The sequence below is a fragment of the Macaca nemestrina genome, chromosome 3, assembly GCF_043159975.1.
Source record: "Macaca nemestrina isolate mMacNem1 chromosome 3, mMacNem.hap1, whole genome shotgun sequence".
NCBI lineage: Eukaryota > Metazoa > Chordata > Mammalia > Primates > Cercopithecidae > Macaca > Macaca nemestrina.
In genome coordinates this window covers 176,336,478-176,364,106 of record NC_092127.1, presented here as the reverse complement: position 1 = coordinate 176,364,106, position 27,629 = coordinate 176,336,478, and the positions used below count along the sequence as shown (strand labels likewise).

Genomic DNA, 27,629 nt, shown 5'->3' with positions numbered 1-27,629 from the left:
TTTATATATCTTAGATCTTTTCATTTGCCTCTCTTGTATGATATTCATTTGAGTATTTGTCTAATATCCTTACTCAACTAAGTTTTTACAGACATAAGCTACTCTGAACTAGTTAATGTGAAAATAAATACTTATTGAATCTAAATATATGAAGCAAATTCTATTTCATGAAAGCTAACTATAATAAAAACAAGTAAAAATACCCATTAGTACATATTATTAAATTGCCTGCTTTGAAATCTGCAATTTAACTTTTGTTATCTAACTTTAAAAAGTGGTTTAATGCCTCAACGCATCAGTTATTAATTCAAAGAATGATAATAATAGCAGCAACAAAAGGTATAAGCAAGAGCAGCCGCCTTTACTGAACACTTACTTTGAACTGGCCAAGCTGTTTGGTGCTTCTCATTTTGCAGATGTCATTCCAGAAAAAAGAAGCTGAGACACAATGAAATTAAATCAAGTGGTTTAGTTCAAATGCCTCGGATGTAGAGCCCGAGGCAGGATTTGTGTACACATGGCTTTTTAAGGAAGTGCTCTCAAGGCACGGTAGGAATGAGATGTAGGAAGGTAAAAGAGGGTAAGGGATAGGAGCTAAGATTTTTCAAGGGAAGTTTTGCTCTAGTCTGATCTATGGAGATCTCTGAGGATAAATAGGAAAGCAGAGTCTTTCCCGTCTTGAGACAAGAGAATGGGACTTAAATATACCTGTTCCTGTTACTGTGCATGTGGGCATCCGTGTGTGTGTGTGTGTGTGTGTGTGTGCGCGTGCGCGCGCGTGTGTGTGTGTAGCTTTAGTTGTAGTTACCCAAAAGTAATCCTGCAAAAAATGTAACAGATGTGAGCACTAAGGGGGTGCCCACTCCTGAGTGATGAGCACACCGACCAGGAAAATGGATTCCAAGAGACCTCAGCAGACCCCAACAGCCCCTGCTACAGCTGTTGGCCCAAATCACATATATGGTAAGGGGAATATCTAAGATTCAAACTTCAATAGTTCTGATGCCTATATCAGTGCCTTTAATGCCCTACCTTTTTCAGGCAGTGCCACATTTGATATACACACATAAACGCACAAAATCCCCGTTACGGCTTAGGTTGATCCATTAGCAAATATTTTTTAAATTAAATATTAATGCAAACTAGGATAAGAAAGTCAAGCCTATTTGACACCCTTCTTTAATCTTTTAATGAATTGATAAAAATAATTTTTAATTACAAGCATTGTTTAAATAGTGTCTGAGGAACTTGGAGGTTGCTTGAAAACAGTTGACTTCTCCCAATATTTTAAATATTCCCCACTCCATATCTTATTTAGACTAATATATTTACATTCATTCTATGAATGAAGATTTGCTCAGAACCTCAGTTTAAACAGTTTGCTAATCACCATATGTTCCAAATGAGTCACTCTGAATTTCTAAAGAATTGTCATATATCTTTAATTTTCATTTTATCAGAGATAAAATCATAAAGGCAAGAAAAATTTGATGTTACGAAGCAGTTGATAAGCTAACTGCCTCCCAAAGGAAAACAATGCCATAAAACTACAATTTATAAAACAAACAAGGCTGGATGCAGTGGCTCACGTCTGTAATCCCAGCATATTGGGAGGCTGAGGCAGATGGAACATTTGAGGTCATGAGTTCGAGATAGGCCTGGCCAACTTGGTGAAACTCCGTCTCTACTAAAAATAAAATAAAATTTAAAAATAGCCAGGCATGGTAGTACGTGACTGTAATCCCAGCTACTTGGGAGACTGAGGCAGGAGAATCACTTGAACCCAGGAGGCGGAGGTTGAACTAAACTAAGATCACACCACTGCACTCCAGGCTGGGTGATAGAGAGAGATCCTATCTCAAATAAAATAAAACAAACATAAATAAATAACACAAAAGCATGGCGTGATGCCTGCCACCTAGCACTGCACAAGGAGTCACCAGCTTTGTTCTAAAGATAGCATGACTTATTGCAATAATACAAAGACCATGTATAAAAAATGAGACAAACTCTAAATGGAAATTGCTCACCAGAGCACTCAGAGCCTTTGTTCATCCATTTTCATCCTTCTCCCAATCCAGCCTCTTTGCCATTTACATGTAGATACATAGCGGAATTTCCATGTAGATACACAGGGGAATTTCCATGTCCTCCACTTCTCTCGGTTACCTCTTTTTTCTCCTTATCTTTCCAATTTTGAAAGCCAGCCTCACAGCTATCAACTTTCGAATAAGTACCCAAGAGGTCTGAATACTTGGAGTAAATAGAATGTTTGATTGGACAACATTGTGTGTGCATTTCACTAAGTAAAATGTTACTCTGGATACTTGCCTATGGTAAGGCCACCGTTCTCTATTAGTATGAAGCAATAATTGGTTGAGCAGGGAAAATTAACATGGCCAAAGCATGTTGTAGAGTAGACAGCACCTCTGACTGGTCACCTATTTAAGCCACACAATGGCAAATGGGGAAATAAGGTATATTGCTTTGGGGTAAAGCCAAGTATGAGGCAGAGACCAATCCCTGGAAGTATTTTCTTTGAAAAGGGAATCCTTCAGAGAGTGAGGCACCTCACTCATTTCCATTTTAAACTATAGCCAGAAACATTTCTCCTAAATGAGAAATTTGCCCTAGGGATTCCTGATGTTTGTCAGAAACCCCTGTAAATTTATTTTCATTCACTGGAGAGAAGAGAAGGGAGGTAACATTTATGACATATGCTTGTACTTTTCATCTGTTATTTAATTTTCACCATAAGTCTTTTAGGATAAAACAGCATCCTTATTTTGTTGATAAGAGAACTGAGATTTAGAGAAATTAAAAATAAAATGAAAAGAAAGGACAAATTATGGCATGTAAACCAAGGGACAGATGTTGGGGTAAAATCCAGACCTTTTGGACCTGATGTTCATGTTCTTTCCATTCTTCCGTGCACCCTAGGACTTAATACATCAACTCCGAAATGTAATTGAGAGGAGGCTACAAGGAGACACTATTGTTTGGGATTCAACAAAAGCAGGCCTTTTTGTTTACTGTAAGATTTCTCAACACTTTTAAAATGCTGAAGTATATTTTGAGCTTCTGGGAAGGACCTACAGGACAATGTGTCCAAAATTTTACGAACATAGAGTCCTTTCCCCCTGGAAGCATTGCCTGACCTTGAAATTCTACTGAAAACATTTTAGATACTGTTGCTCCAGTAGTGCTGTACTAGACAAGAGAAAGGCAAGGGCTAGAATGGCTTCTGTTTTCATTTCATAGACTTCTGCATCGCCTGAAATGTTGTGAGCTCGCATTAATTTGGGAAATAAAATAAGTATCATTTACATGAATAAAGAATAATACTATGTACATTCCCAATAGAACGTATTTATAGATACATGAAAAGAAATACGTGTGTACTAAACATAGGTCAATATCTCATAATTATTATACAAAAGCAAAAGAGGTAATATATTCATGTACTATCTGATGAGTATTATAATGATACAGCAATGAACAGAGTTCTGTAAAACTGGGCACTGCTGTAAGTGAACAGTATACGTTAACTCATTTAATTATCACAATAATCCCCTGAAACATATGTAATTATCTCCATGTATCAGATGAGGAACCTGGGACACAGGTAAGTTAATTTGCTTCTCAAAAGTCCTACTAGTTACTTACACAAGGAAGTTTGTGGAAGAACCTGACAGCAACTGTTTTTCTACTAAATTTCATACTACTTATGACTCCCACATAAACCTATTTCGCAAGGAATTCTAGAAGCCTTGTGAGGACTTCTGAAACCTACATAAAGACTAACTAGGGCTCCGAGGATGTTATTTTGCCTTCTTTAACTTTTCATCCCATCTTCTCCTGCTTTTTGCACTTTGGTTATTAAGAAATCAAATATATATATATATATGTATGTATGTGTGTATATATATATATATATATATATATATATATATATATATATATATATACATATAGTTAATACCAATATATATTTTGGAAGAAACAAACACTATAAAATTTGATTTAGCAATATAAAAGTAATATTAATTTAATCATTTGCCTGATTCTTATTCAGTCATAGACATTTGATGAGCATCTGTTAAGTAAAGCTGCAGGAAATATTAGTATAAATTAGAAACTCTTTCCACCTTAAAAATATGCTTGTGAGTTTACTGGAGAAGACAAGTGTTCAAATATCAGCAGCTTTGTTCTACCAGTGGCAAGATTTATGTTGATTCCTGAACAGCCTCTCTTGAGGTCTTCCTTGCTACCAGAGACACATGCGCACACACACATCTGTATGAGGATTAGCCATGTGGGGCTGTTCACTCATCACTGGATCACAGCACAGCTATCCTTCCCCTAAGGTGATAACTGTACCTATAACCTTATAACTTGCCTATTTTTCTGTGATGCTTTAATCATGCACAGATATATCCTTAGGCTACAGGCAAAACTCATGCAAAACATAATAAAAGGAAAAGGAGAATGAAACTAAAACAGAAGCCCCTATGATTATTACAGAACAAAAGAGAGAGAGAGAGAGAGAGAGAGAGAGAGAGAGAGAGAGAGAGAAAATAGAATAAGATTTAATAAGATTCCACTTAGATTAGATTTTGGAAAATAATTGACAGTTATTAAAAATAATAAGAACAAATGCTTACATAGTGTTAACTTTGTGTCAGGCACTGTAGGTGCTTTATATATTTTACCTTTTTATCCTCAAAACTCTGTAAGATAAATACTATTATTATCTTCTTACTGATGAAGAAACTGAAACACAGAAAGGATAAGCATGTCGCCCAACATTATAAATTGGGTAAGTTCTTCGGCCTGGGTTCAAATTCAGGTGATCAGTTCAGAGTGAACACTCCGGATGACCACCAGGACATCTGTGATACAAAGTTGAGGAAGTACTGACTGAGTCACCCCTCTTTGCTGGCAACTGCATCGAATGTTATACATATATATGAGAACATGTGGTATTTGCTTTTCTGTTCCTGCATTAGTTTGCTTAGAATAATAGCCTCCAGCTCCATCCATGTTGCTCTAAAGGACATGATCTTATTTTTTCATGGCTGTGTAGTATTCCATATTAACAACCATTGTATAAGGTGAATCTTATCCCTACTTGTTAATAAAGGAAAACTAAGAACAGATAACTATTATTTACTGGGTTTGGATAAAAACACAAGACTATTTGAATTCAACACAGTGTGCTTTTAGGGGGAAATTGGTTTTGGATTTAAGTTCTGTGAAAGTACAAGTCATATCTTATTTCCTGTAGATTCTAAAACCATAGCATGTTTTTATTAATTTTTAATTATTAAGGATATATAATAGGTGTATATATTTATCTGATATTTTGGTACATGCATATAATGTGTAATGATTCAATCAGGGTAACTGGGGCATCTATTACCTCAAGCATTTATCATTTCTTTTTGTTAGCAACATTCTCATTCGACTATTTTAGTTGTTTTAAAATATAGAATAAATTATTGTTGAGTAAAGTCATCCTCTTGTGCTATCAAACACTAGATTTTATTTATTCCATCTAACCATATATTTGCACTCATTACCCATCCCATAGCATAGAGTCCCAAAGCAAGGATTTTTTTTTCTACTGCAAATTGCATTAATTTGAATTAAGAGTGAACTAATCTATGTCCCTTTCTTTATTCAAGAAAAAAAAAATCTAGTAATGAAAAAGGAAAATTGTATGGATCATCCCTAAGGACAAGTTTTATATAGTACTTTAAAAAAAATGTATGAGATGTCCTTAGGATTCCTGCCTAGTAAGCCATTTAATGGAATCTTTGCACTGGTCTTAATGCCTCTGAGTACTGCTTGAAACTTCCATCACTCCTTTCCTTTTAAATCTGTTCCTCATACTAAATAATTCTCACCTAGGTTTTCGCATGAATGGCGCCTAGGCAGATGCAAGAAGCTGCTGCTAGGGAAATAAAATGGAAACTCAGAAATGAAGGAAGCTGGGAATTGCCAAGCAGCCACAGACTCCCACTCTGCACCCACTTCCTCACCCCACCCTTTCCCATATATCACATACACATTCCAATTTTCCCTTGCAGAGGAAATGAAGCAAAACACATCAATGGAGTGAAATGGTTTGTCCCTAAGAATGACAAAACTAAAGCTCCGCTTAGCAGGTACAAAAAACAAAATATGAACTCTTCTTTTAGTTAAGTAAGACTCCTAGGCAAAACATCAAAATCCTGGGCTCTTGATAACTTTTTTGACATAGAAATATTTATAGAGATGGCCCTTTATCAATGATTCTAGAAACTGTTTGACTTGAAGTTGAAAAATGACTTCAAGGTATAAAAATCTGGCATTAGCTCCAAGATGTTGACCCTGAATTCTCTTATTTTTAAAGATTAAAAACAAACTCAGAACTCCTCAATTTTAAATATGTTTTCTGGACCCAAAAATGTTTTTCATTTTATGTTGATAAATTACTGTGTTCCAAAGGGGACTGCTTTTCTCCTCCTGGGAAAAAAAATAATGTATGTTTCATATTGATATTCTTCTTTTAAAATTAACCTCCAAAAACAGCTACATAAACTCATGCCAAAAAGCGACGTGTTCAAAGAAGAAATGAAAAATGTCACTGTGTGTATATACCAACCTCCCGTGTGTATACTTTTTTAATGAGATCATTATTTTGCATACTGTTTTGAAACTTGTTCTTTTAACTTAAGAAATATGTTCTGAGTATCTTTTCAACACAGTGATATTTGCCATTCTTATGGGACTTATGGTGAATAGATGGGAAAATTTATCAACATGCAAATGAAACAAGGCTCTTGCCCGAGCTGAGTGAATTTGGGCCAAGGAAGATGACACTGATTAGGTGAGAGAGGAAACCAAGCTTAGAAGGGGCAGAAGTCTGGGACCTAAAAGAGGCAGCCAGGGAACCACATTGGTTATGACACAGACTTTTCAAGGTCAGGAAGGGAAGTTCATGACCTGGCAAGCAACAACTAGGTAGATGTAAGAACACGTTACTGTGCCCTTATGAGGAGCCAAAACTAGTCATTGTACGCTAAGCACATCATGTCTACTAAATATGTATTCTTTACAGACAATAGTCTATGAGCTGGATCCAGTTGAGGATTTTGTAGAAGACGACATAGAGGCTCAGAAAAGTTAAATAATTTGCCTGAGATCACACAGCATGTTAGAGCAGGAATTGTAGCCAGGATGTTTTCCTTCCAAAGGCACAACATGTTCCATTTCAACCCACAGTCAAGCTTTATTCTTTATCCAGTGCCGTTTTTCACGATGTCCCTCTTCTGCATCTGTACTGGTACACATGGTTAAATATAAATTCATCTCCCAGTGAATTTTCAACAGGTCTTGGTGCAAAAGAATCAGGGTTCTTCAATGAGCTCAATGCATGTTAACTGATACATCTCATGGCTTATGTTCATGGAATATGTGTATGTGTGTGGAGTGTGCAAGAGTGTGCACCCATGAGTCTAGCATATGTTTACACAAACATGTATTTGTGTACAAATAGGTATGTGTAGATGCACATACAAAATTATAAACCTCACTGATTTTAATAACCATTTTCCACATATTTTCAAAGGCAGCGAATTAGGTCTGTGACAACTAGATATCAAACTTTCCAAAAGCTAATAAGAGATGATTGACAGCTAACACTTACAGACACAAGAGAAGTACAAATGCACCACCATTAAAAATATCTGATGATAGCCAGGCGCGGTGGCTCACGCCTGTAATCCCAGCACTTTGGGAGGCCGAGGCAGCCGGATCACAAGGTCAGGAGATCAAAACCATCCTGTCTAACACAGTGAAACCCTGTCTCTACTAAAAATACAAAAAATTAGCAGGGCATGGTGGTGGGTGTCTGTAGTCCCAGCTACTCCGGAGGCTAAGGCAGGAGAATGGAGTGAACCTGGGAGGCAGAGCTTGCATTGAGCTGAGATCGCGCCACTGCACTCCAGCCTGGGCGATAGAGTGAGACTCCGCCTCAGAAACAAACAAATGCATAAATAAATCTGATGAATAAATCTTCATCACTGAAACTCAGAATACAAGTAGAAAATTCCTCCCCGTGTATTGGAAGTTTACTCTATTTGTGAAGGCACAGTATATAAACATCTTTCAGGAATTCATCTGTTGCTTTAAGAGAAGTCTGAGAGTCTTTTCTTAAGCATTTTCAACATAATAAATAAACTACTATTTGAACACATTTTGTTGGGTCTTCACCCTGAGATATTTTACAAACTATTTGGATGGATAGTACAAAACTGCAATCACACCACGAGGAAATGGGGTTTTAAGTCAGTGCCTTAGCCTCATCACACATCTGGAGGACATCATTCCCACACCTTTCCTACCTTGTTCAATTTTAAGTCTTCCATGGTGGTACCTCCATCGTCTGAGCTACAATATTTCTTTTTGCAAATTTGGAGGGTTGTACTAACAGATACTCTCTATATTTCTTGCTTTTTTCCATATTCTCTTATTTGCTACCCAGTCTTTCTCTTCTCTTTGAACACCTCTGTAAGAATGATCTTGCACTAATATACCCAAGAAAATGCCTCCTTTATCTAAGTCAGGAAGAGTGTTCATTTAAAACTATGGCCGCAAATCGCAGATGGGAACTCAGCACACTGCCCGGCAATCTTCTCACATTTGCTCGGTAAATTCACTTCCCCAGGCTAAGACTATATGGTATTTCCTTTCTCCTTGAAATATCAATTACTCCCCACCACACAAATGCTTTTCACCTCATCCTACTTCATATTAACTGAGAAGAAAGCGGTTGGGCACAGTATCTCTCAACTTTCCATTATGGATATACCAATATCTAAGCCTACATTCTCTGCTTTTCCTAGCATATAATGCAGAGAAAAGAGGCTTTGCTGCAACTAAAGCCAACTCCTTTACAACATCAGGGACCTCAGTGGTTTTATCCCTATAGCATCCCCAGCACCTAAAAGAGTACCCAGCAGGAGCTCAGTAAATATTAATTCAATGAATGAATGAATGGATGGATGGATGAATGAATGAATGAATATGTATGACTATGAAACATTCCATCTATCCTAAATGGGGAGGAGGACAAGCATCAGGACAAACAGTTTTAGGGTGGTACTCGACATCTGTAGGACATGGATATATAACCATATGTAAAACAAATGATAAATAGGAGATAATGTTCACCCTTGCCTCATCTACTCTGTCCTATCTGGCTTCTAACATTGTAGCTAACAATTAATGGTTACATTCATAGGATATATTAATAGAGCCAGCTACCATCCATTCATCTCTATAAGTCTTAACAACAGTGACTAATTTACATAAGATGAAACTGAAGCTCAAAGGAGTCAAGTATGTTACCCAATGTCAACTCTTAAGTGAAGGAGGTAGGGTTCAACTCTATGGATTTTTTTAAATGGGAAAGTCCATACTTTCTCCACTCAGCCATGCTGTCAATCAGCCCCTGAGACCTTCCTGCAAGTCCAAGTTCAACTGAGTTTCTTAGCCAATCCTTCGGGAAATAGGACTTCATTCTACTGCAGTCTACTGGAAATGTCATGCTGTCAAATAATCCCATCCTAATTGTGTCAGGCATGAAGTCTAAATGGCCACAGAGATAGGCAGAGAGACAGGGGGACCCCTAATGGGAACTTTATACCCAACCTCTGTCTTGTAGGATTGGATCTTGCTTTCTGTGTTCCCAGTCATGAATTTTAATCATGTAAGAAAAGACAAGGTCTTTTAAGATTACAACAGAAGCAGATCTTGGTATTGTGGGATCTGAAGCACATGATTTGGGGAAGTGGGGTCTATGAGAAAAGAATAAAAAAGCCACATATAAAATTGGGTATGGAAGTTAATATTTATTTAGAGTAGGAATGAGAAGGGGTCCATGCATTTGAAAGTCTCTGTAGCATAATCTTCATTTACTTCAAACGAATTCTGCCTCTGATTATGATCTAGCCCTACCTGGGAGGCAGAAACACAGTGGTTGAGAACCTTTGTTCTCCAGGTGGGCAGCCTGAATTTGAATCCCACCTTGACCACTTCTAGGTATATGATCTTAGGCGAATGGCTGAAATTTCACAAGCATATACTTTCTCATTTGTTAAATTTTCAACAACTGGTTCATAAAAATCGTTAATATGAATGATCATATAAAGTCTTGATCATAGTGTTTAACATATGCTCAACAAAATGCTCATTAAGGTGTGTTTGGTATTATTAGCATCTAATGTCATCTTCTTGCTCACCAGCTCTGGAACCTCTCTACTTGAGACTCTCCTACTATATTCATTTGATACCTCCGAAATGCCTGAGCACCAGGCACTTAGGATTTGACTCTGTGTCTTCCCACTATGTACCTTCAACAACAAGATCTGGGCCCTAACTTCCTGCGGAACCACAGCCTGGTTCCCAGCCTCACTACAAATGTGTCATCGCATTTTGGCATACCTATTAGTTTTATAAGAATCCTTGTTTCTGCCTGTGTACCAGCAAATCTTCCCATCTTCCTGGGCGTAATCCAATAAAACTAGAAAAAAAGTAATATGATGAAAAGCACTCACAATAAATTTTTAAGTAAAGAGTTAGAATTCCTATAATTGTGGCTAATAAGGTTGTTTTACAGGGATATGTGAAAATCAGATACTACAAATGTAAAATGGTGAGGTCCTCACCTAGAATATAATGATCACTCTATTATAGATAATGTAATTATTACAATATATATGCTACCAAATAGCACTGTGATTTCTAACAAGTCAATTAACCTTCCTGAGCCTCAATTAACTCATAAAATGAGGAGGCTGGACTACACTTTCTATGATTCTTGCTAGTTCCAAGAAATTTTATTAGTACCTCTACCTGGGATATTAATGTATCATTCACGTCTCAACTTGGAATGTGCCCGATTTGAATATTTCCCTTTGAAGCTGATAAGTGAGGGAGGAGGAACTACTCAAAGGAGAGCAACATTGTCTTTTTTGTGAAATTCACCTTTTTACCTCTACTGTCACAATATTCTCACTATGGCAGGTGTTCAAGGAATATTATTTGACTTTTCAAAATTCCCTCTCTAGTAAAGTCCTATTGAGACAAATAACATTGCTCCTAAAAGTATAATTATAAGTGTGGTGTATATCCCAGGTTGTTGAAGCAACCTGGTAAGAAGAAATGAAACTAGACCCGCTCACCCCATGTGGAAGGTAGAGGGAAAACCTAGATCAATGAAGAGGACTGAAGTTTTGGCTTGTGCTCACACTAAAGATACAGACACTTGTTTCATATAAAGGAAGTCTGAAACTAAGTGTTGAATCCATGCCCTGGTGGAATCTGGAGCAGAGCAAAGAGGTGTCTGGGAGTAGGCAGGTATGGTACAGAAACAATATCAGGGCATATAAAAGAAGGTAGAGTCAGGAACTGTGTAGAGACTTCCTATCTGAACCCTTCAATGGCTTTCCAGTAACAAAGAATAAGTCCTAAAGTCCTTGTAATGGCTCTGTAGGATATGACCTTGGCTCTCCCTCCATTGCTCCTCCCATTACCCTGGCAAGCTCACTCTGCTTTAGCTATACTAGCCTGCCTGTGCTCCTTGGATACATGAAGTACACTTCTAACCAAAGTCTCGTGTATGTGGCGGTTCCTTTGCCTGGAATGCCAGACTCTCTCATGTCTCATGTACTCATTTCTTTTAAGTATTTTCAGACAAGTAGGTTCTTTGGAAAGGCTTTCTCTGACCACCCTTTGATAAATAACACCCTATTTCTGTCCCCTTGCCATATTTTGTGCTTGTCTCTATTAAATATTGGATTATATATTCCTATGTATTCCTTTATTTATATTTTTGTCTTGCTTCACCAATAGTATATAAATTTCTCAAGCTCTGCAACTGTGTTCATATACCGTGCTTAGGACAACATATGGACCACAATTGAGGCACATACAGTTAGTGAATGAATGCATGAATGAATGAAATCTACTACAACTACTCTGGTTCTTATTTTTGTAGCATTTATAGTTTGTATCTCAAAACTCAGCAGATGAACTTGCAAGAATGGAGACTTTATCTGTTCAGCTTATGGCTGCATCCCCAGTGTCTAGAACAGTAGCTGGCACTTGGGAGTTCTCAATAGATAGTTCACCATTAAAAAGTTCTTGTACTCTAGTTTTAAGAACGGAAATGAATTGTTGTTTGATTTTGGTAACAAGTCACCACCAGAACCAGTTTTAAACCCAACCCAATCAATCAATGACAATTTTGCATTAGTAACCATGCTTTGGAAAGCCTAAAACTCTATATAGCAACAGCAGTGTTTGGTTTTGAGTGACAGCATCTTACAAGCACAGCTGTCCCTTGTTTACCAAGCAATGAAGCAACTTTTGGTTTCAGGTATTGAGCTGTGGTCTCTTTTTTTTTTTTTTGATGGAAAGATGATGGTGCCTAGCTATAATGGCAAAACACAAATAACTTATTATAATCCTATACAGTGTTCTAAACATATACAAATACCAACTATATAAATCCACAAAACAAGCAGGAGAGGGAGATGCTATGATTCTTCCAATTTAGTAGATAAAGAAACTGAAGTACTGAGGGTTGGAGTGCTTACTCAAGGCCTACAGCCACGATGTATTTGAGCTGGGATTATTATCAAATCCAATTATTTTGGCTTCAGAGTCTGTTCTTAGTTTCTACATTCTATGGCTTCCCTATGAGAACTGAAACACACACTTGTTATAATTCCAGCAGCCAGATTTGTCTTGATGATTAGTCTACTGACCTAATCAAAAGCTTTTCAAATAATTGTCATGAACAGTCTGGCCGGTGGGGGTGAACTTCAAACAGAGAGGTTAGGGCAGACATCTGTGGGATGGTGGCACCAAAGCAAGCAGTTAGGAAGGTACAGAATTTAGAATTTAATAATTGGCATGTTGAACAATTAAGGTACCTGACCTTGTGATTTGTGTGTGTGTATATATATTTATGTATGTATGTGTGTGTATATATATACACACATACATAAGTACATATGTATTGTGTGTGCATGTGTGTGTGTGTATATATATATATATATAAACATACGAATTTCTGGTAAGCCAAGGGCTATATCAAATATATATATATGGAAAGGAGATGAATACTTGTTATTTGATTGTGGTAACAAATAGCCACCAGACCAGTTTTAAACCCAACCCAATCAATCAATGACACATACATTTGATATAGGACTTCGGCCTTCCAGAAATTCATCTCTGGGGTATCTGAACTGGCTACCAGATAGTTATGACTCAGTATTACTAAACGTATTCAGACAAGTCATAGAGGTGAAAAACACCTCAATTTACGGCTAAATCCCTCAGCCTGATAGTTCTTTGTAATCGCACCTATTTCTAACCTTAAAGTTATGCCAAAAAAAGCAACTTCACTATCACTCAGCCCTAAATTCTTGGACCATAAGCAGAATAACAAGAGAACTACAATTTGAATAAGCATTTTATGAAACAGGTTATGTTTGATCTTTATCTTATAATTCATTAGCTTTTTCATTGCAGAAAATAGTTCTGTCAATAACAAATCATTTTTAGGTCATTTCATCTCTCTGGGACTCAGTTTCCTTATCTATAAGATGATCAATTTGAAACTGGCAGTTTCTGCAGGATGTTTTGTTCTATGAAGCCTTGATAAATCAGAGTTACAATTATCTAAATTACTGATGTGTCTTCTCTTATTTTTCCCTCTTCCTTATTTTTCTGGGTTCACTATCATACCCATGCTTTTACTAATGTCTCTACATAGAACTAGAAGCAAAAAAAAAAAAAAAAAAGAATCAGATTCTTAAATACAGTTTTTAAATTTTCATGGGCATATTCTGTAAGAGAAGTTTATATTGCATATGACTTTTACATATCTATGTATGTTTTATCTTACTTTGGAATATTTATCTTGTGCAGTCACAATGAATGCCTTTTGGATTGGCACTACAATAAAGATATTGGAATTAATCCAGACTCCTTCATTTATTTCCTTGTGATTTTAAGCAAGTTATTATTCTCCCTGAACTTCCAGTTTATTCATCTGCAAAATCGAAATAACACTTTCCGTCTTGCATGGTTGAGATGATAATTCCAAGGTGAGGCATAGGCAACACTTTTTTTCACCCTCTTTGTCTTATACAGGGTCTCAGCCAAGGTGAGCTTTTTTCCCTCCCTTGTCCTTTGTTCTCAGTAACTAGAACCATCAGTGTTCCTTCTTGTTTTTTACTTGCTGAGAAAGGTTGGGGTGTGTGTTTTCTGTTGATGACCATCTTCATCAAGCTAAAACCCAACTGATGCTTGTGTTATGCTTTAATTCATTGCTGGATGCACTTACTTCAAAATATTACTCCAATATGGATCATCTTACTGCCTTCGTCCATGCTTCAGTCAACCCAATCCATACATCTCAGACCTTTTCATGAATAATAGTCATCCTGGGTTCAAGGTCTTACTTTTCTCAGTAGCATCTTATGTTGAATTTCCTCCTTTCTCGAAAATCACTAGCCCTTCTCTGCCCCATCTATTTCCAGCAATCTTACTTGTCTCCCAAAGCAAACCAGATCAACTCTCAGTTTGAGAATAAACACTTCTATTTTCTTTTCAAATTTTGCCCCGATCCCAACTAAAGTGTACACTTGATTTGACTGAAATTTAATGCTGATGTATTCATGTTACAAGATTTTGTTTAATTTATAGTGACTTTATAATATTCTTTTACTGTGTTTAGAAGAGTACAGTAGGCATGCTTATGCTTATTAAATAATATAAGTGATTGAGAGTATTTCATACACAGAATGTGTCCAAGAAAGGCTTGTGGAAAGCCATTAATGAATGCCTGATTTAACACTTTCTCCTCTTTGCAAAATTATTAGCCATTGCCCATAATGTTGTAATGCTTAGGAAATGAAAATTATATAAAAAGATATGGAGTCTGATGGCTTAAGTTTGAATTCCAGTTTTATGACTTACTAGCTGAGTAACATTGATCCAAATTCAGTGGACTCTATAGGTCTAAGTTTTCTTATATCTAAAGTGGAAGTGATTATCTATTTTAAAGGATTATGGTGAAGATTAAATAAGATATTGCCATGCTATACTTTATTACACAAATAATATATCTATACTATACTCTTTTTTAACATGTCTGACATATAGTTGATAATAAAAAGTAAGATATTAACATTATTTATAATTGTTTCATTTCATAGCTAAAAATTAGGATTATGTCAGTCAAGTAATAGTCTAAAATTACATGACTAATAAAAAGTGAAGCTGTGATTAGAATCCAACTTAAATAACTTTAGATCCCCTGAGTGTAATCTCTGAATATACTAAATCTTCTTCTTCTAGTAGTCTCCTTTTAGGCATTAATGTTCTTGAAATAAGAAAAGATGAACCATAAGAGACCCTAAAGATGGTATATATATTCCCTTTATTTCATTCCTAGATGGTATAAAAAGATTGTATCTTTACGTTTTCTAATATAAAGTAGTTTTATCTTTCTTAAACTTTACAGTTTACAAAGACTTCTCCGATACCCCAAAACACATAAGCGTTGGCATGCCATTGCATTGGGGGAAGCGGAATGCTGGGAAAATTAGAACAAGACTCTATGAATCTCAACGAAGCTATTTGAGATGGAAATCAGCCCCTCCTAGTCATCTCTAGCCCCTTGGTCTTTATTAAGCATCATGGTCTGAACATACCATCAGTGACGTTTTTCAGTTTGCCCATTTTATTGACAGATCCAGCACTTCCTCACTTCTGTCAACTGCATGGGAGAATTAAGAACTCAGGTTTTAAAAATCCATCTTTGCATATACAGCTAATACCTTGCTTAAGTATCTTGGGAAAGCTTGTATTACAGTATTACAGATATTTGCTAAATAAAATGAATTGAATAAATACAAAAGAGAGCCTAGTCCTTATCCTAAGGACTTAGATTACCAGTTGATTTCTTTTTGTCTTTTTATCAAAGATAATTACCAATAAAAGTGACTTTTTTCAAGTCATGTGTGTTAATGCATCTTTGTGAAATTTTGCTTTTATTAAGGGTTGTAGAAGGATGGTTCTTTCTTAATTCAGTAACTGCTTCAGCATAATTTAATACATATTTAGATGAAAAGTAGATATTTTCACAGCCCAGTGTTGCATATAGAGATAATGAAATCGCTTTGCCATTAAAATTTTGATTCGATTTCTCCCTAGAATGCATTAACAGAAAACCACTTTCATTTTTATAGTTGAAAAAAAAAAGGCAATTTACTGTTCTGAAGTTTCAGGAGTGTTCCAAACCAGCACAACTCTGGAGCCCCCTAAACTCCCCACTAAGTAGAGAGAGTCTCTGACTTTAAAACCCTGGCCACTAGTATTGTGTTTTATCCTTAGAAATCTGCTTCTCACTATTATTTTCATGCCTACTGAACTGGCATTAAGATTCCTTTTCTTACAAAGAAAATGTAATAAATTTTAATGGAATTACCAAAAAAGTTAATAAATGAGTTAATAAATGATAATATGATGTGCTTATTTGTTATTGGAACTCTAAGTTTCAAGAAACTGTATCACGAGGATGCCTGAAATAGCAGCCCCAAATGTCAAATTCTAGAGCTACAGGAAAGGACATTTCTCTATTCTCTTGCAATACAATGAATATTTCCCAGAGGTAAGATGAATTATCCCACTATGGAAGAGAAGGAAAGATTAGTCTAATGGTTATACCGTATGTCAATTTTAAAGTTGGCCACTGATATCTATTTTTTGGTAAATGATATGTGTTACATAAATTCTCAAATTTTAATTACCTGTTACACCCATTGAAGTTTTGAAATTGAATGTTCCATGGAGATTATCAAGTCCAGTTTTCTCATTTTGGAAAACTAGAAAACTAGAGAGGTAAAGTGACTTAGCCAATGTTAGAGAAAGTAAGAGAGTGGCAGAGGAGGCATAAGCATTTGTGCTCCAACTACTATTTTATATTCTCAGGAGAAAGAATGTTACCTGATAACTGCAACTCTCAGGTTATAAACATACGACATGGATCTCTGTGTAGTATTATATATTCATGAATATCATACATAGATCAGAACAGGATCCAAGACTCAAGGACCTAATCCCCCATCTTCTACAATGAAGGAGAACTCAAAGCACTCAAAGATAAGCAAATACAAATATTTTAGACTTTTACATTACCAATTTATTTTGAAGTACATGTATTCTATACATAGATAAAAGCAAAATAACTACATTACGCAAACGTCATATTTTATATGCCCTTCAGAACAATATGCATATTACAAATATAACACAGAAAAGAAAAACTACATTCTGAATATCGTGTATACTGTAAAACAGTTGTAAGTTTACACGACGAGATTTAATGATTTAGGGAAAAAGTTCACAGTCATCCTCATAAGGCTTTAACCTAGGTTCAAGATTTTCTACTTAATATTCAAATTCTTTCATAGGACAATTGAGCAGACAGAAATAAGAAAGATGAAATAAATCATTATCTTCTGAACTCAGACATGCAAAATGGTGCGGGAGGAAAGGAACTCCTAGGTGAAAACAAATCTGAATGAAATGAACATCAGCACTTTTTTTTTAAGAAAGTTTCAGGAAAAAACTATGAAGATGCTAGCTTGATAATAAACATTGCTTATCCTTTTATTAATTAAAATTAGGCTGTAACTGTAGAGTACACATATTCTGAACTGCAGACTTAAACTATATACAATTAGCTATATCAATCTATTCATTTGTTTTTTATCTCCAGCTAGCAAAGAATGTAGTCAACTTAAATCTTGTTTTAAAGGTCTTCTCACTCTAAAATTTACTTTGGAGATTTGTCTTATACAGACTTCCAGATGAAAAACATGATTTCTTTCTCTCTCTATCAACTTTCACGCATTAAATAATTCTTCCTTAATGTGGTTATCAACATTTTACCATTTATAATTACTTCCTAACAATCACTGGAAATCATATATGAAGTTTATATTAAAGTTTCTGAGATAGTGCATTCGCTCCATAGTATTAGTCCAAGATTGGTCTGGAGAATGCTGATATTAGAAAACATAAAGTACAAGAGAGAAATTGTTCATACAAATCAGTACAACTTTGAATGTAAGTAATAAAAATGAAAGACTTCATAGAGGTTAGCAGCTGTTAGAGGAAGGAAACACAAGTTCTCATATGGGAGAGTGAATATTTGGGCTCCTGAAACAAGCAGAACCAATACTAGAGTAAGTGTCATCACCACATCCAGAGTCAAAGCCCTCTACACAAGAGCTAAAAGAATGACCACACAACATCCATGAAATAAGATAAAACAAGTCCCTCAACAGAGCTAGGAATTCTGAGATTATTCCATGAATTGTCAGTCTCACAGAGAGTAAAAACCAGTTCATTAAAATGGGACATCCCAATCACATTTGCCAAGTAAAATAACACACACAAATGAACAGAGAAGCCAAACCAAGTTACTGGTTTCATGACAGTGTACAACATGAAGTCAATTTTAAAGAGCAATGGCCACTTCTAGATTTTAGAATTTATCCTCTTTCTAGAACTACAGATATTTCCATCAGACAGGGCTGCCAAAAGCATTCTGCAACTTATTTTAAAATTAAACAAACAAACCCAGCTCTCCACCATCCCCCGCCTCCTGCACCCTGCATCCCCCGTCCCATGAGTTATAAATGTAGGTTTCTGGTAACCTACATCAGAGTGACACACTTATTTTAATTTAATGTTTGCTATTTGTAAATGCAATCTCATTTGTGTTACACTGTGGCAGCCATTCTCTGGAGGGCTGGATTAGTTGTGGATGTAAATACATTTATAACGTATTTTCCTTTTTAAGTTTAAAATTTGAAGCAAGGAAAATATCTAAACATAACTACGTCAAACATCATCTAGAGCTTCTTTCAAAAATTGCTCTGCCAACTTTAGAGAAACAACGACTGGCTGTATGCAGACACACTCTCAAATGTGTTCTGAATAGTTAGAAAATTATAATGTAAATTTACCCAGATTCCCACAGAAAGATTTAATTTAGGAAACGATAAGGGCAAATACAAAATTTACTGTTTAAACAAAAAGGTGATTGACAAGAACAGGAGAATGAGCCTCTTAGGAACATAAACAGCAATACTTGAAAAACAACTGGCTACCTGGAATCTATGTTAAAGTCTGTTATATGAGTTAGAGTCTTTTCCCCTTAGAATCTCTGTTAGTATGTAAAATAGGTAACATTATAAACACTTCTCCAGATGACCTTATGAAAAGCCTGCCATTCTCAGGCTCCAACCTTAGACCAGAAGAAATTATGTCTCTTTATTTCCATTTGATCAATGCATTTGTATAGCAAGAAATGAGTGATCTCACAATATACCCAAATAAAATTTGCCGATACAATAAAAGGAGATATTAGATAACCGAACATTATTATGGACTAAATACTCTCAAAACAAGCAGGTAGATCCGTTATAAACCCTTAACTACTTCAGTTTTTGTTCTCACATTTTTGATCCAAAGTGTTTCTCCTAGTTTTAACATCCTCTTGTGAAAACATTACTGCAACTTACAAAAGTTTATTTCATTAATCTTTGCTACCCTGAAAAACCTGGCTTCCTTCATGTCCATCCCAGAGTAACATTTCTCTGATCTCATTTCAGGTGCCTCCTACATTCATCTAAGACATTTTCATTGCAAAACAGAGAATTTTCAGAAGTCACTAAAAAGCACTCCCTTACCTTCTAAACCTGCTTCAATCAGCCCAAACTGTTCCAATAATTTAACAAAAAGCACAATGACGATCAGAACTGCTATCATTTCAAGCCCTTCCAAGTTCATGGTCAGCTAGGTCATGGTCCGACCACAGCCACTGAGAAGTGCTCCTCTGCCTGGCTTTCTTTGTAAAGCCATTAAACTACATTAAGAAGGCTACTGCTAGAGAAAGGGGAGGAGGAGAGCGTATGAGAGAGAGAGAGAGAGAGAGAGAGAGAGAGAGAGAGAGAGAGAGAGAGAGAGAGAAGAGAGAGAAGGGAAAGGAGGCGAGATGGAGATGGAGAGGCTGAGAAAAAGGACGTGAGAGAGAGAAAATGAATTCATCCTGTCTGCTGTAGCAGAGGCCAGAAGTGGCAGCCGGATAAAGTCGGGCCTGTCGGAATTATCGGCTTCCTCGTTATCACTCTTGCACAGAGAGACAGCCACGCATCAAGTCGCGCTCAGATCACCCGAGGACCCACGAGGTCACCAGGAACATCCCGAGGAAACGTGAGGCCCGCCGCGGCGGAGATGGCTCTGCGCCCCGGGACTCCGCGCGCCCGCGCCGCCGCCACCAGTGGCTTTGTTGGGCCGGCCAGTTGCCTTGGAAACAAGAGAACCTAAGCAAGGGCTGGACTCCCGCTGCAGACAGGGAGCAGAGCACCGCACCTTGAAATACGGAGAAAAACCTGACAACGCTGAGAGGTGGAGTGACAACTTGCATTCAGCTGTTTCAGAAACATTGTTGACCAGTAAGGAAAATCCAAATGTGTATTTTGTCCCAACTAGCTGAGTGCAGATTGAAACGAGGCTTAACGGAGTCCTTCAATGTTGACTTTCTTTTCCATGAGTCACCTTATCCGAAAGCTCAGTCACTGAGAACTAATATTCTGGTTTGAGTAGTAACTATCATATCTTTTCCAAGCATGGGAATAATAAACGAATAAGTATTCATCATGTTTGCATAGTATTTAACAGCTACCTCCTATGCACTACCTCATACCATTCAATACACCAAAATATATACAGTATTTAATGTGTTCCTTCTATCCTTTACAAATAATGATTTAAGTAAATTTGGAAACAAGAAAAGTTTGAGAATAAAAATCAAATCAAAAAAAAAAAAAGCTGAAGCTTTTGTCTCTCTCTTGCACAACTATTTCATCTTTCTCTTTCCTCCTAACACTGCCCAAATAGATTAGCTCCACAATGAAATACAGAATTTAAAAAAAAATACAAGAGAGGGAAAGCATCTTAGAAAGCCAATTCAAGTCTCCTATTTCATAGATGAACAAGCTGAGGACCGAAGAGTGCAAAAGAGATGAGGCAAAGGCAGAGCGGGATAGAATGAAGGCATCCTTCACTGGGGGTTGATTTTTGAGGCAGTGGAGTATAAGTTCAGAATATGAACTCCAGGGACAGACCACTGGGATCTCTTACTAGCTGTGTGACCTTAGGTAAGTTACTTAACATCTCTGTGTTTTAATGTCCTCATCCATAAAGAGAGGCATAATAGCACCTAGCTCATCACTCTTTAGAGGGAATTAATGAGTGACACTTTTAGAAAAGAGTGAGTGCTCAATCACTACCACCTCGGGTGTTTTTCACAAGTGTCTCCATGCTCTGCTCAGACTTTGTTAGGTTGCCAGAGGAATCAATCTGGAGGAAGTGCAGTCCTCCTCTTATCATTCTCTTAATCAGAAACCTTCCATGGCTCCCTATCTGCCTGCAGAACAAAGTTGAAGCTCCTTTGAAGAGCATGCTGGTCTCTCCATGATCCGGTACCTCCTTCAGGATTGCACCTCAGTGGTCTTACTCCTGTCAATACATTCTGCCTGACAGTTCAGCTTCCTTCACCCAAACTCATTCTGGGCTTTTCCATTTCCAGGAGTTTGCTCAAACCGCTCTATCTATTTAGGAAAACATTTCTACACCATCTCTGCCTGTCAAGTTCTTAAAACTCTTTCATGGAAACTTCAACCAGAATTGGATCAAATCTCTCTTTTTTGTGTGTGTTTTTAATGGTACTTTTCCTACTTATGATGTATTATATGATAGCCATATGGGTATACATTCTCTCCATTAAAGGGTAAGCTGCCAGAGGGCAGAAATCACGCCTTGCTAATCTAGATAGTCCCTACTGTGCCTCCATGGAGGGCACTTCTTACTTACTAGATGTTTGCTGGATAATAAAAGTCATCAGTGATTAGGTGATTACTACACACCAGATGCTTTAATGCATTGCTCCTTCCTAGACATTCTAAAAGTAGGGATGACGATTGGCAGGTGAAACACTAGCCTCAGAGAATCTAAGTGGCAGGCTCAAGGTCATACAGCTGGTGAATGATGGAACCAAGCTTCAAATTCTGATTTGTTTAATGCAAAACCAATTACTTTGTCCCATTATCCAACAGGGCTTTAAATGAATTAAAAATCCAAATATTGGCACAAGTGCTTATCAGCACAGGGGTGAAGGTTACACCCAAAATGATCCCCCAAACTGTTTTGTGACGTTCTTTTTTATTTTTTTTTTGAAAGAGAGAGACAAGGTTTTGCTCTGTAACCCAGGCTTGAGAGCAGCGGCGTGATCACAGCTCACTGCAGACTTAACCTCCAGAGCTCAAATGATCTTCCTGTCTCAGCCTCCCAAAGTGCTGGGACTACAAGCATGAGCTACCACATCTGGCTGACATACTGTTTTATCCACTAATTCCAGTAACTTTGGAACATCAAAAGCATCCAAACTAGTAGTTAATTAAACTCAAGGATCTTTCTTCCTCCTCATTCACAGGATTAATATTACTTAAACACACCCCACCTTGGAACTCGAAAGGGAGTTCTGTTTTTCTAGTACAGTGAACTCTGCAGAGCCCTTCAGCTTGCCTTATCTATGAATGTCCATAGTCAAGCCCTTTGTGTTCACATTTAAAGTTCATGACCTGGGGCTGAGAAACATATGTAGGCAGGAACTTTTTTTTTCTTTTCTTTTTTTTTTTTTTTTTTTTTGAGACAGTGTTTCGCTCTTATTGCCCAGGCTGGAGTACAATGGTGCAATCTCAGCTCACTGCAACCTCCACCTCCCAGGTTCAAGCAATTCTCCTGCCTCAGCCTCCTGAGTAGCTGGGATTACAGGCATGCACCACCACACCCAGCTAATTTTGTATTTTTAGTAGAGACAGGGTTTCTCCATGTTGGCCAGGCTGGTCTCGAACTCCTGAGCTCAGGTGATCTGCCTGCCTCAGACCCCCAAAATGCTGGGATTACAGGCATGAGCTACCGTGCCCAGCCGGCAGGAACTGTTGAAGAGCATCAGAGTGAGAGTCCTTCTACTCAGTCTGGATGTCACAATTATGGGTTCCTTTGCTGTTATGTTGTTCTTCCCAAGGCCTGAGGGTTTTTCTTTTTAAATTTTTACCTCATTAGCTCAGGCCTTTATCCTTGCATTTCCCTCTCTTGCAGTGTTTATCCCCGTATCTTCCCATGAATAAGTGACTTGACTTAGGTCTTGGTTCCAAAATTCCTATCACAGAAAGGCTCTTTCTAACCACACTATACAGAAAAACCTCCCTCACCTGGCCCTGGAGTCACTACCCTCTGAACCAGTGTTATTTTCCTCCAAAGCATTGTCACCACCTAGCATGTATATTTGTTTATTAAGTGTCTCCTGCCAGAATTGTTACAATATAAACTCCTACCTATGAGGGTAGAGATTTTTGTCTGTCTTGTTCAATATAACATCCTCAATTGCAGAGTGGTGCCCGATGAATAAGAGAGAGTGAGTGGTTGTTGAATGAATAATCTGATTGATATTCTCACCTAAAAAGCTACCTGCTCTCTCCCTGATCTGGCAGAACCCAATTTCCTGTTACCAGGGTGCCTCCTCTGCCTGTGGACCCTGAGAGATTTCCGTGCTTTTTTTTTCTTAGGAAGTCCTATTCCTACTGCTTCTTTTAAAGGTGAGCCAAGAGCACTGCATGCTCAAACATATTGGCTGTGCTCTATCTTCAGCATTTAATGTGAGTATGATTTGTGGTTCCTGCCCATGTGAACAATGAAAGCAATGTAAGGAAAGCAGCCAAGAAGGTTACCCTGCCCAAAATATCTTAAAATCGCTGGTATGGATGATAAGTACCTTGGATAGCATCCACTCACATCCCTTCATTTTCAGCTAAAAGAACACTGCAATCTAAATAAGTAAAGTTACTTAACTATATATGCAACTCTTATCTTCAAGTCGCAGCGAGGATTCAAACTAAAATATTAATCCAATATCTTTTCTTCCTGTAGGGCACTGAATTCCCTTTTAAATGAGAAATATTAAGAGTGTCCAACAGAAAGAGGAAACCTAAATACTGGCTCCAAATCTTTGTCCTCATTTGGATTGCTTGAACTCGCTATACTTCGGTTTGCTGGTCATCAAAATGGGGCTAATATCCCTCCTTCAGGGAAGTGTTGTGAGGATTAGGTGCAATAATATTTGTAAATGATACTTAATCTTCGTGGAGCACATATGTTTTCAAGCAGTGGGCCTAACACATAGACTCGTCCATTCTTAAAACCCCTCTTTGAGGAAGGGAGGGGTTTATATTTCCATCTTATGGATGAGGAAACAAAGGTTTGTGAAGGACTAGTCAATTATCCCATGTCCCAAAGCATCTGAAGCCAGTGGGGCTGATGGTCATCACATTTCCCATGTGTCTCATGTAACAGTAGCCAGGGATACCCAAAGCATTCAATGAAACAAACATCACCGGCATAAGTAACCCAACACTCAATTGTGACTTTTTAAAAGATTTCTCGCCCTTTCTGCATGAATATTAGATACAAGAAAGGTCTGTGCCCCTGTCGTGTGTGTGTGTGTGTGTGTGTGTTTGTGTGTGTGTAGCAGATAAGTATGAAGTGGTAGTGAGAGAAAAGGGCTACTGTTTGTGAGTTTGCCAACATTTTCTTCTCTGCAATGCATTCTCACGTAACTACTGAGGAGGGTGCGAGGCTGTTTCAGGTGCTTCCGTTTAAAGAAGTTCCTTCAAAACAATGTTGGGGAGTCCTTCAGCTCAGGCTCTACTGCTGCATGAAGGTTATCTCTTACCTGTCCCCAGAAAAATGAACGTGCTTAATTAGAGACACTCTTACTTTTGCACTTCAGAGCATATCCCTAAGGTGCAGTTTATTCAAAATCACCAGTTACTCACAGTAATGAACCCATTTCTGCTTTGATTCCAGCAATATGGCTTTTGGAACAAAAATAATGTTTTTTAAAAAATGAAAGATGAGTCTGCCCTTTGATGAACTGAGGCAGGGAACAGAGGGATTTTGGCACGTTATGTCTTTCTAGATTCCAGGCTGGGAAGGCATTAAAGAGAGGAGGAGAAAGGGGGCAAACTTTCTCTACGTTTTCACCACAGTGGTTGGCCTTCTCAAAACCTAGCTTTCATTCAGTTTGTTTCTGATTGTTCATCTTCCATTCAGTCATTAAAGGTGTGATCCAGGTACTATATAAGCCAATATAAGTAATAAAAAGATGAATACCTGTTTTTCCATGAGCTGATTGTTAAGCATTGCATATCTGTACAAAATATCACTTGTAGCCCATAAATATATCTATATACCCACAAAATTTAAAAATTTTAAAAAATCCTTAGTCTTCACTGCTTAAAATCTATTAAAAATAAAATTTAGATAATAGCTCATGTGTGTAGAATAATCACTATTTGACAGACTAGCATACTGAGTACTTTATATGGATTATTCCACTGTATCCTCTGTAAACCATAGGAGGCAGCTACTAATACTATCTCCATTTTGCAAGGGGAAGTTAAGGAATGGAGGCCTCATTGGATTATACCAGGAAATATCCAGCTCAGGACTAAAACCCAAGTCTGACTCCAGAGATCAAGAGATAATATTTTAGATGCCATTGAAAACACCTGAAATTTGAAGTAGCACCTGGTAAAAGCCTTTAGGAAAGTATGGAAAGTACCATGAGATCAGGGAAAGCTGACAGGCTTTAATGGTAGTGGAAGGTAGGGGAATAGAACCAAGGTCAGCTTTATAGAGACCACGTTGGGTTCGTACAATGTAGATATTAGGTGGTATTTTTTTTTTTCATAGCAAAGGCTATGTATATTACATATTACATGACCAATGGAGAAGAAAACTAGTGTTGCCAGAGATTTCTTTCTTTTTCTTTTCTTTTTTTTAGACAAGGCCTTGCTTTTTCACCTAGGATGGAATGCAGTGGCCCGATCTCAGCTCACTGCAACTTCCGCGGCCTCCCAGGTTCAAGCAATTCTCCTGTCTCAGCCTCCCGAGTAGCTGGGAGTACAGGCGCACATCACCACAACCAGCTAATTTTTGTAATTTTGGTAGAGATGGGGTTTCACTATCTCTAGGGCTATGCTGGTCTTGAACTCCTGACCTCATGTGATCTGTCCACTTCTGCCTCCCAAAGTGCTGGGACTACTGGTATGAGCCACCACACCCAGCCTTGCCAGAGAATTTACCCAGAGCCAGAAAGAACAGTCAAAGCCTGTCTCAAATCACTTGCCCAGGTGTTCCTGGGAAGTTTCTGCCCCTCATTTTTCAGACCGTCTCCCATTCTGGTGCGCAAAATCAGCGTCAGCCACCTGCCTCTAACTTACTCTCTTCCTTTGGCAGTTACTTGATCCAAGAGAAGCCTGGCTGAATCTTATGACTGAGTGAATAGAAAGCAAATTTGGCCCCTCAAAATGAACTGAAAGAAAACGAGGAGAAGGCAAAGGCATTACATGAGAAATGCCTTTCTTTTTTTTTTTTTTTTTTTTTTTTTGAGACGGAGTCTCGCTCTGTTGCCCAGGCTGGAGTGCAGTGGCACATTTCAGCTGCAAGCTCTGCCTCTGAGGTTCACGCCATTTTCCTGCTCGGACTCCCGAGTAGCTGGGACCACAGGCACGTGCACCACATTGGCTAATTTTTTTGTATTTTAATAGAGACGGGGCTTCACCATGTTAGCCAGGATGGTCTGGATCGCCTAACCTGGTGATCTGCCCACCTCGGCCTCCCAAAGTGCTGGGATTACAGGAGTGAGCCACTGTGCCTGGCCTGAGAAATGTATTTCAATAATAATGTGAAAAGACAATGAACTGCATTTATGGCAGAGGGAGTACAATGCAGAAGTTAAGAGTATGCTTGGGTTTAAATCCTCGCTTTGTTTCTTTAGAGCCTTGTGACTTTGGGCAAACTGCTGAGATGTGTCATATAAAGCAATTAGAACAGAGACTGTCACCGTATAAATGCTCAATAAATAATAGCTATTATTATTTATTGAGCTCTTGCTACAAATCAAGTACTGTTCTAATTGAATTATCTTAATATGTCCATATAACAAACTCAATGAGCCAATTACTATTATTATTCCTAGCCATTGTATGGATAAGAAGGACTAGGGCATCTGCAATTAAGGTGGAATTCTAAAGAAAACACATTGCTTATACCCACCCATGAGGTTGACCACCATCTTCACCACGAGTAATATAGGAAGAAATTATAAACTTATAATGGCTTGGCTTTTAAATTGTTCTTGAAAACGGTGGAAATCCCCTGTCACCCCAGCACTTTGGGAGGCTGAGGCGGGCAGATCACAAGGTCAAGAGATCAAGACCATCCTGGCCAACCCATCTCTACTAAAAATACAAAAATTAACTGGGTGTGGTGGCGGGTGCCTGTAGTCCCAGCTACTTGGGAGGCTGAGGCAGGAGAATCGTTTGAACCCGGGAGGCAGAGCTTGCAGTGAGCCGAGATCATACCAC

General features: G+C 37.8%; 1 protein-coding gene across 8 annotated transcripts in view; it reads right to left on the bottom strand.

Moving 5' to 3' along the window:
- LOC105487858 (potassium voltage-gated channel interacting protein 4) overlaps positions 1-27,629 on the bottom strand; it is a 1,213,665-nt gene that overhangs the window by 540,915 nt on the left and 645,121 nt on the right. The window contains exon 1 of one of the 8 annotated variants that reach the window (XM_071092626.1): positions 19,830-25,739. The exons of 6 other annotated variants lie outside the window; for them this stretch is intronic. In XM_071092626.1, coding sequence (XP_070948727.1) covers positions 19,830-19,929 — 100 coding nt within the window. In that variant the 5' untranslated portion in view covers positions 19,930-25,739. Of the gene's footprint in view, positions 1-19,829; positions 25,740-27,629 lie in introns of those variants that run through there. One more of the 8 variants, XM_011751497.3, reaches the window with a different exon arrangement.